The sequence below is a fragment of the Centroberyx gerrardi genome, chromosome 9 (genome assembly GCF_048128805.1).
Source record: "Centroberyx gerrardi isolate f3 chromosome 9, fCenGer3.hap1.cur.20231027, whole genome shotgun sequence".
Taxonomy (NCBI): domain Eukaryota; kingdom Metazoa; phylum Chordata; class Actinopteri; order Beryciformes; family Berycidae; genus Centroberyx; species Centroberyx gerrardi.
Genome location: NC_136005.1, coordinates 22,043,021 through 22,052,799, shown reverse-complemented (window position 1 = coordinate 22,052,799; position 9,779 = coordinate 22,043,021). Strand labels below are relative to the sequence as shown.

General features: G+C 41.5%; 1 protein-coding gene across 1 annotated transcript; it reads left to right on the top strand.

Moving 5' to 3' along the window:
* Positions 1-2,868: 2,868 nt before the first annotated feature.
* Positions 2,869-9,499, top strand: ntmt2 (N-terminal Xaa-Pro-Lys N-methyltransferase). Its single transcript, XM_071913445.1, has 4 exons — positions 2,869-3,067; positions 6,000-6,172; positions 8,358-8,610; positions 9,243-9,499. The coding sequence occupies exons 1-4, from the start codon at positions 2,869-2,871 to the stop codon at positions 9,497-9,499; spliced, it is 882 nt and encodes a 293-aa protein (XP_071769546.1).
* Positions 9,500-9,779: the final 280 nt, after the last annotated feature.

Here is a 9,779-nt window from a genome sequence, read left to right as displayed (position 1 = left end):
TAGCATAATATGCATTGGCATATTATTTTCTTCACTGCAAACCATTATTTTCTGCATCAGTCTTACATTAGTGAATGGAGCTACCTGAAAGACTTGGTCAGGAAAATATCATTAAATAATCATTGTAATATTGCATAATGTTGTAGGCCTATTGAATTAAAAAAAAAATATTTTGTAAAATTTTAGTGGGTAGAACACACCGACAAATAACAGCTATTTTCACAGTAATATGCTCTGGATGTTAGTGTGAGGTGCATTAGCTGAATGGTATAAAAACAGAGAAATTAGAGAAAGGTCACACTTTGAGGCTACATTATGGCTGTGCCTACTGCAGCTAAGTCCTTGTTTCTATTTTATTTATTCTGGATGTTTCTATTTCTCTCTTGTTTCTATATTCTAGATAGGTAGTTTATCAGTAGGCACCCCAAAGTCATATCATCTCTACTCACCCATTCCAGTCCAAGGTGTTTCTGTAATAGCGATGAGGTATTCTGTGGTCCAAGGGTGGCCTGACAATATATTTCACTTATATATTTCACTGAGATCCAGAGCAGTGCTTCTTCAAAATATGAAACAAACATGCACTCACTTTCTGACGTGTAACTAATATTATTGGCAAAATATAAAAATCAATGTATGATGTATCAATAAAACGTTAAAATATTGATTACCTGGCATTATAAGTACAATAAAGCAGTTTAGTTAAAAGTATTGCAGCACTGGTTCTGCCTCTTTTAGAATGGAATGGTGCTGCAGATATGATGGATGCCCGGGCTGCAGGGTGAAGTCACAGAGGCCACGAGGTTGAGTCAGGGTTAGGTAACATTGAACATGAACTTAAGTCACGGAAAAAACATGTGAAGTTGGGGTTTGATTTCACATATTACTCTGCATGTTACGCAACCTGGTGTTGGGTTGAATTTCCTCTTGACTATTTCTACTTTGATGGCACATTTCAAGTGTACCTGATTCAAAGCAGTTCAGCAAGTGGATTTTACTCAAATTTCAAATGGGTTAAAACTCTCATAAAGTGGTTCTACTAGTGAATTGGTTGAATATCTGAGAATGAATTTCTACCTTTAATTTAATTCTGTTAACATTTGGACTGAAGAGAATGAACGTTCTTCAATCCTGACCTGAATATTTGATTTGATAACTATTTCATATATGGTTAGTAGCCTCAAGTTCAGTGTAATGCATGTCTGTCAAAAGTACCAAATTCAGAAAAGCATTGCAAATGAGTTTGCAATGGCCATGGGAGCAATTTGAGAAATTTTTCCTAGGCTCTGTTGGCAGCAGAGGGATTGTAGCAAAATTATTTGTTTATGTCCACTTTTGGTTTTGCTTGTTGATAGATTCACCAGTGGCACATACGGGTTAAAGTGCATTAGGTCACAACTAAAGAATTGTTCACATGAATTTTGGAAATGATCTGATAAACTTGACATATGAACTCCACACCAGCCCTGTTCTTGTTACTGAGGAAAGAGTTAAAGCAGTCTGTAAGAGATAAACAAATGATCCATAGGGGCAATAGATAAGGTAACATGTTGACTCTGCGCTCCAGAAAGTATCTGCTTGTCTCAGCACCAGTCAGTCCCCCTAAGTGACAGCTGATGTCGCCACTCTAAATTTAGTCTCTGGCCTGTGATGGATACATCAGAATATTATTTGTGTTGGGGGTCAAAAATGTTGATCCTTGTGATTTATTGAATGATAACTGGTGCTACAACAGCAAGTGTACATAGTCTGGTGTATCTCAGAGGTTAGGTTAGACAAGTCTCATGCCATGCTGCACCTCAGAAAAGCAGATGCACTGTAAACCACATCAGTGATCATGGTATTTAATAGTTGCATGTGATCAACCCTACTTCTTGATCTATATTTAAGGTCAAGTATGGTAACTACTAACAGCTAGTCAAACCGATGAACTAACTCACTGGAAATATCCTGAGGTCAAATGACAAACAGGTAGATTTTCTAACTCAAAGAGGTCAGTCACAGTGACAAACATAGCAGGTATGACAAAGAAGTGCAGAGACGACAGAACTGAGATGCTTGAGCAAAGTTTGAACCTTTGACTTTTGGCAAAAAGGGAAAGTAAAAGTCCCCTGTACTTTAGATACTTAACCAGGATCCACATTAGCACAGTGGCTGCTAATCGCTCTTGAGTGCTTATTGAGTCTATAAAGACCAGTTGAGCCCAAATGCTTTCATTCTACACTGTAAATATACAGGGAAAAATGTACATGTTCAGTTTGAGCGTTTGTACTCAGCAATAAAGATGGCTTGGAGCCTAGTTTGTAACTTAGTTCTCAATGTTCTAGCTTCTGAAGAACAGTGTGCCTGTATAAAAAGGATACCATGTATACAAACATGAGAAGACCTTGCTAATTTTAGGGGCCGCATTATATGGCAGCAAGGGCTTGAGGTCGGACATATGGACTCTCTCATGTGCTGCTGGTATTTGTGGCCTGAAAGCTCAGTTGCCTCTCTGCATGCCTGTTGGTCCTGAGGGAGAAGGCTTCTTCTGGAAGAGACGCTCCCTCCCTTTCTCCCTCCATACCCTGGCCCCCTCTCTCCTCTCACGCCTCTCACTCCTCCAAAGTCAGTGTCCCTAGCAGGTGATCTGTAAATCTGACGGGACGTCCTGAGCACCGCCCCGTGAAAAGGATCTATGCCGATCACTTTCGGCGAAGCTGGCAGAGGCTTCTACTCAGCTAGACAGATATAGCAGCAGCCGGAGCAATAGTGTCCCACACGGACACTGTAACACGCGGTGTGTTACACTCTTGTACCGTCGCTCAGTCAAGCACTTTCTGGATAACAGCACTGCTCACTGAAGTGCACAGGCCACATACAGTCAAAATGGAGATTTCCCTTACAGATGACAGTTGTAGCTCATTGCCCAACGTAGAGTACAAGGGAGCTCACCAGGCGTTCAGGGATCGCTGGAAGAAGACAGATGACACCATGTGTCGCCACAGCATGTCCTTCCATCTGCATCATACGCTGAGGAGTGAGTTCTTTGCCAGCTACCTCTACCTGTTGGAGAAGGTCCCCCTGGGTAAGGAGAAGGGCCAGAGAGAGCTCCAGCTTCACATTATTTTCAATTCAAAAAGTCAACACCATATTATTTACTCATGACCCACGAAGGAATGAGCTTGAAGTTAAGGGAATGGTTAGGAGCATTGTAGCAGCATACAGTCACTAGAACAGAACGTTTCACTGTGTGTTGTACTTTGGTTTTAACTGCTACAAACCAAATGACCTTTGGCATTACAAAAGTATTTCCAAACACCATTTACTCATGTTGCAGAGACACCTGCCCCAAACGCTGTATTGGGACATATATCTAAATTATTGGTATATGTATGGCTGAGAATGGAGTGTCCATGCATGAATATCCCCAAAATCTAATTATGTCAGTGTTGATTATTTGTTTTTGATCTTACTGTATTAAATAACAGATGCAACCCCATGAACATCATGTATGCTCCGTATCAACAGTGCCCAATGCTACGGAAGTGCTACTGAGCAAAGGCTGCTAATGTCCAGAAGTTTAACAACCTGACGACTGGCATTAGAAACTTGCTAACATTAGATAGAATGCAACCAATGTTGTATCTGTTCCTATTAGAATAAAAATAAGTATTTACATTGATATAGATGCATTATGCCAAAAAGTACAAGGAACACTGATATTTGAGCTGACAGCAGGGTCAAAGGTTTAGGTGACACTGTCTATTTTATATATTGCACTGCCTATAATGTAAGACTGTGTTGTTGGGTTGAATTTGTTCTTTACTACATCCACTCTATGCTTGCTGTTCATTTGGTGTTACTGTAATGCTGTATTTTTCATGACATACGCCAGTTGATGAACTGCGACCATAAAATTTCCTAAATCATGACAGTATGTTACCTTGTTGGAGGTGTGAACGTTGAGTTTAACACGTATCCTGTCCTTGTCCAACTAGAAACCCCAAGCTGCAGAAACGAGATCCTGACCTATGGGCCATTTTGGCTCAAAGAAGGCTTACTTTCTTACCACCAACCTGATACGAGGCTGGCCCATTAATGGCCTGGCATGCCAAGTATGAAACCACTAACTCATGTCAGTCAGTAATATTCATGAGTCAGAGCTTTGTGGTTATTTATGGACAGCAGTGACAGCTTTGAATGGGTTGAATGAAATATGCTTTTTATGTCTTAATAAATGTTAACTAGTCAGTGATGAAGAACAAGCACGTCCTCACCAGGTATAGAAATAAATGAATATACCCCAAATAAAATTCAATTTGTTGGAGGGATTCCATTGGATTTAAAGTTAGGCATAAACATTGGAAATAACACCAATTGCAGCTCACATTGTACCCTTAATTAGATAAGAGCAAGTGATCGTATTCAAACAAATAGAAGGTCACAGGTCAATCTTCTAATGAGGTGGTGTAATTAAAGGTGAAAGGTAGAGAGACATGGTGGCACCAGATTGGCACGTCTTTGGCAGAAAAGTATTTGACAACACACGTGTCTTGCCCCCTCACACTGTCTTGCCTCCGTCTTTGCTCTTGCTTGATGTTTCTAAACTTACCCTCCCTCTGAAAGCCTTGCTATGGGGTCACATGACTGTAACTGCCTGTTCTAAGTGCCGATCTCATATCAGGATCCAGTCTCTGTGCCAAACCTGATGCCTTGACATTCTCCAACGTTTCATGGCCAAGTGGGTGCTGGACCGGAAAGTTCTTGGCACGTATGGTCCAATTGTCCACCTTGGTTTTGACACGAGAGCTGAGCGTTTAGATCTCCTCCTTGAATATCTGCCTTTTCTTAAAGTTTATAGCATGGAGGATGTAGTCCAGCTGGAACTGAATCCCTTCTTAATGTTGGTGTCCTTAGTCATGGTGTCATGAATTCTGCTGCTGAATATCCTTGACGAGCGAACAGACATTCTCCTGTGACCCCCCACACACCAGGAATGTGTCATTTAAGCCTTTGGAAATGTGCGTCCATTCTACAGGATTTATTTCACCACAGACAAACTGAGGCAGTGAAAGTTCTAGACAGTCAGTTGTTAAGTTTCTAATGTCACAGAATATATCAATATATTAATTGACATCATAAACAGTGTGTCCTAGTACACCCTATAATACAACACATTCAAAAGAATGTAAACCATGATCCGAAATTGTTATGGATTTGGCTGCATGAGAGTATGAATCCTCTGAGGTTCCCAGTAATGTTAACCTCCTTCTAATTGGTAACTTAAAAACGGTTGTGAATGCACAGCAGTGAAGATAAATGTTATCAACCAGCTTGCTACCTTATCATATAACAGCTGAGCAAAGCTTTTGAATAGCCAAACACTTCTTTATTTATAGTCTTGTAGTAATCTAATTATCATTCTACATTTCCTGTGAGATTGTCAACACTTATCCTCCCCATAGATAGCAGTCCAGTGTCCTGTTCTACATTTTGTTCACCCAGGGTTTGAAAGGTTACATTCAAAACTTAATCTGTTACAGATTGCTGAGTAAATGCTGAACATTGTAATCACCAATATAGTTTTAGATTACCCAAACTCAGTAATGTAATCTGATTACTCTGGGTAACTTTTGGATCACTCTGCATTTGTAGTATGTGAAATATTAAGTAAAATATAATTTTGAATAGCATTATTATTGACAACCATAATATGCCTTATTCGGGGTTTTTTTGTATAATGTTTGTGTCAATAATCTTATCTTGAAAACATATTTTTTCTTCAATGATATTTGTGTTTTCCAACAAGTAACGACCCATATTCAAAAGTAAGCCTATCTGTAACGTGATTGTCTTTTTTTCAGTAAATGTAACAGATTATAATTCACATTTTTTTTAAATCAGATTACTGTAATACTATTACATGTAATACGTCACATCCAGCCCTGTCTTCAGCCCCACCTGTTCCCTCTGTGTGTGACTCTGTCCTGTATATGTCTCTGCCTGTGTCCTACCAGTTAAGCTGTATCCAGTCACCTGTGAGTACATCAAGGGCGAGAAGCAGTTCTACTACCGGGCTCAGCAGTTCTATGAGGACGTCCCAGCCTCGGAGGAGGGCATGATGGGAGATTTTGTGGAGATCTCCCACGTTGATCTGGAGGGTTCCAGGCAGTTTCTGAAGAGGTTTTTGGTGAGTCTAACCGAGAGAGACACAAGATACTAATTTGCAGGCAAGTTTGAAATGGATCAAAGATAATCTACTCTGATACATATTATTACATTTGGAAAACTCTTCTTCTTGTGTCATTTCCTGTTTCCTTGTCATATGGACATTTTACTGCGGCAGCTGACTACTGTACATCACTATATCAATGTGCACTGTGTCTGTCTATGCCGAGATCAAATGTAGAAGGAATATCCATGTCAGAATCTATTTTGGACCAGAAATTTATAATCCCGATAGTATAAAAAGACTTCCATCTTCTCTCATGTGTGAGGAGGGCCTCAGTGCCAAACACACTCAAACATAGCAAGCTGAGCCAACAGCTGTTAATCACTTTGTACTATGGTACATTTTTTTACTTGTACTAATCTACTCAAAATAAATAAGGGACTTGATGGGCAAATGGTCACTGTTCGTGTTAACAAACATCTATAGTTTCATAAATTATAATCTACTGTATAATCGACCAAAGGGGCTGCATTTCATATTCTGTGCCTTCAGCCCCTCATCATTCTCTGCACTTGCAAACCTTCTCATCATCATATGTGTGTACATTGGGCTCTTGTGTGTGTGTAAGCTTGTGTATTTGCACATGTTTGTGTGTTGGGTTTTTGATGCGTTGCATGGGTCCAAGTGTTAATTCAGGGCAATGTGTTTGACCTAGAGACCAGGTTATTTATAGGGTCATTTCTACGGGAGCTCTAATTATAAGCTGCTAGGAAAGGAAATACAGAAAGCTAAGGGGCTAGCGACTCGCTTTGCCTCTGGTGCTAATGTAAACACAACCAGCCCAAATGTAACACTGTTCCCGTGGCACTAAACTGTGATATCATGTTCGCTGCTACTGCCCTTACTGAGTGGCTGCAGTAAAGTGTTGATTGGCACCTCTCTATTCTCTGTACTCAAGTGCTGCTGCGTCTGTCCATCATGGAGACCTTTTACAGGTTTTAGAGGTTACAGAGACATATTACAACATACATGATTTGCACCCAAGGATATATGGGTATCATTGCAGAACACAGGATCTGACACATATACATCCAAGACCTTCTTTAATACCATTCCAATCAGTAAAATGTCAAAAGATTTCTAGCTTGCGTATATTTCTTTCCATCATTAATACATCCTCACTGCCATGTCACATGGTGCAACAACATACAATCTTGATGAACTGATCCTTTGAAATGTTACACAGAATTACATAATCCAAGGTTCAGGTTGTTTTTCCAGGCACAGTTCCACCTACTTCCTTGGTACATGTCCCTGTTGAGTTTGGACACTCTGAAGCAGAAAGTATATTAGGAAAGACTAGATGTGGTGAGTGATGGGTGTTTCAGTTTTGTGTCTCTGTGTATGTGTGCATGTGGATGTGCAGGACCTCACATTCAAGTCCTTACTTCAAAGTGAGATTCCTGAATGATTTACCAAATGATATACAAGGACTCTCTTCCACAAACTCTTCCACAAATGTTGTACCCAACTACACATCATCCTCTTCTAAAAACTCCTCCATGGCTGTGAACAGCTCCTGTTTTAGCCTGACATCTCCATTAAAAATAAGTGCAGCGGGGAGATTTAGAGTACTTCCAGGTTAAACTGAAGTACATACGCACAGAGCAATATGGCAGTAATTCACCAAAACCAGGAAGCCTCCTCTAACAAGCATAGAGCTCCTCAGGGCCCCATCTTTCATACAATCACACACTGGGGCCCCGACTCCCCTCTAATCCAGAGGGGTTGGAGTGAGGTCAGAATACCAAATGAAAAGGAAGAAAAACCAGCATGATTCAACTTAGGCGCCTTTTTGTTCTCCCGTGTTAAAGTTCAGAGTTTCTTTGCCCTGAGGTATGGTTGGCCCGCTTGTTTGTGCTCTTGGTGCCTTTGAGGTACAGAGGCCAGACATCTGGTAACATAGAAAATAAAGCATAGGCCCTTTCTATGACTTACAGATATGGTAATATCATGCAGCAGGCAAACTGACTTTTAAATATACATTTTGTGTGCGTGCCACATAAATTAAAATATGATATTTATGTTTTATTGCAAACATTTACCCTCATTTTAGGTATTCACTTTATCAAACTTTATCCAACTGTAATTTTGGTTGAGCTATGGTTGTGAATGTTTTGCATCCATTCTTTTGCACCTACAGGGTCCCGGTAAGGCCGGGACGCATTGTGGTCTGGACTGCGGTTCTGGGATCGGCCGCGTGACAAAAGGTGTCCTCCTGCCCGTGTTGGAGAAGATGGAGATGGTCGACATGATGGAGCACTTCCTGCTGCACGCGCACGAGGAGTACTTGGGCGATGACGCCGACCGCATCGAGACCTACTACTGCTTCAATCTGCAAGAGTTCACACCTCCGTCCAAGAAGTACGACGTCATCTGGATGCAGTGGGTCGCATGTAAGTATGAAAGACATCTCAGCCTACAGTGTTTGTGTGTATTTGTGTGTGTGTGTATGTGTGTGTATGCTCATGCCAGACACATGACATGACAGGCCTGCATACAGTATATTTAAATGCAGGTGTTGGGTCCTGACTTTGTAGAGCTGCAGAATGCAGACATGAGTTATTGCCAAGTTAACACCAGGTTATTGGAGACAGACTCCCTGCCCGACTCCACAGTCTTATTTTAGGTGAGACTAGTATTGATTTCTCATTTCCTGAAAAGAGTGAGTCCTCAGTGGCAGGATATTTCAGGTGGTAGTGCCTTTATTGCCTTGTTTGGCTTCCTCCTCCTCCTCCACCTCCTCTTCTTCTTCCTCCCTCTCTTCTCTCATTTCCTCCTCTTCTCCTCTGCTGTCAGACTGTCACACCCATCATTCACTAGGTGAATTCCGTCACCTTCTCTCAGTAGTAAACAACATATTTTATTTTAGAGGGTCCAGTGGTGCTGTGCTGTAGCTGACCCTGACCTCTGACCTCCCTGTTGATTCCCTATAGGGATCATCAAAATATTACATCACATTATCTCACTTCTGATTGGCTGCTTTGTTGTTTTTCTCATCGCCTTCCTTTCCCCTCTTCCCACTCAGGCCACCTAACAGACAAGGACCTGATGAACTTCCTTATTCGCTGTAAGAAGAGCCTGCGCCCAAACGGAGTCATCATCATGAAGGACAATATGGCACGACAGGGCTGCAAGCTGGACCCCATCGACAGCAGCATCATCCGCCACCTGGACATCATGCGGGACATCATCTTCAAGGCCGGCCTGGAGGTCCTGGCTGTGGAGAAGCAGGAAGGCTTCCCCGAGGTCATCGTCCCCGTTTGGATGGTTGCTATGAAATAGTTGCGGTGGGCGTCGTGTTAGGATACTGCACTGTAAAAAGTAGGTTTCCGCTTGCTCCATTTGAAGAATATTAAGAGGAAAATCTGCCCTAAAGCTGAATTCACATATGTTCCTCCCATGTTGTTGGCCAGTTAAGTCTTGATTTGTGAACAACTGTCCCCGAAAGCAAGAAACAGCAGAGCCAGAAGTCTTCCGGATGTCATCAAGAGGTAAATCCTGGAGCTGCTTGACAGTGAGTAGAAGACAGGCTTGATGATGGTGACAGGGGAGATGGGATGAT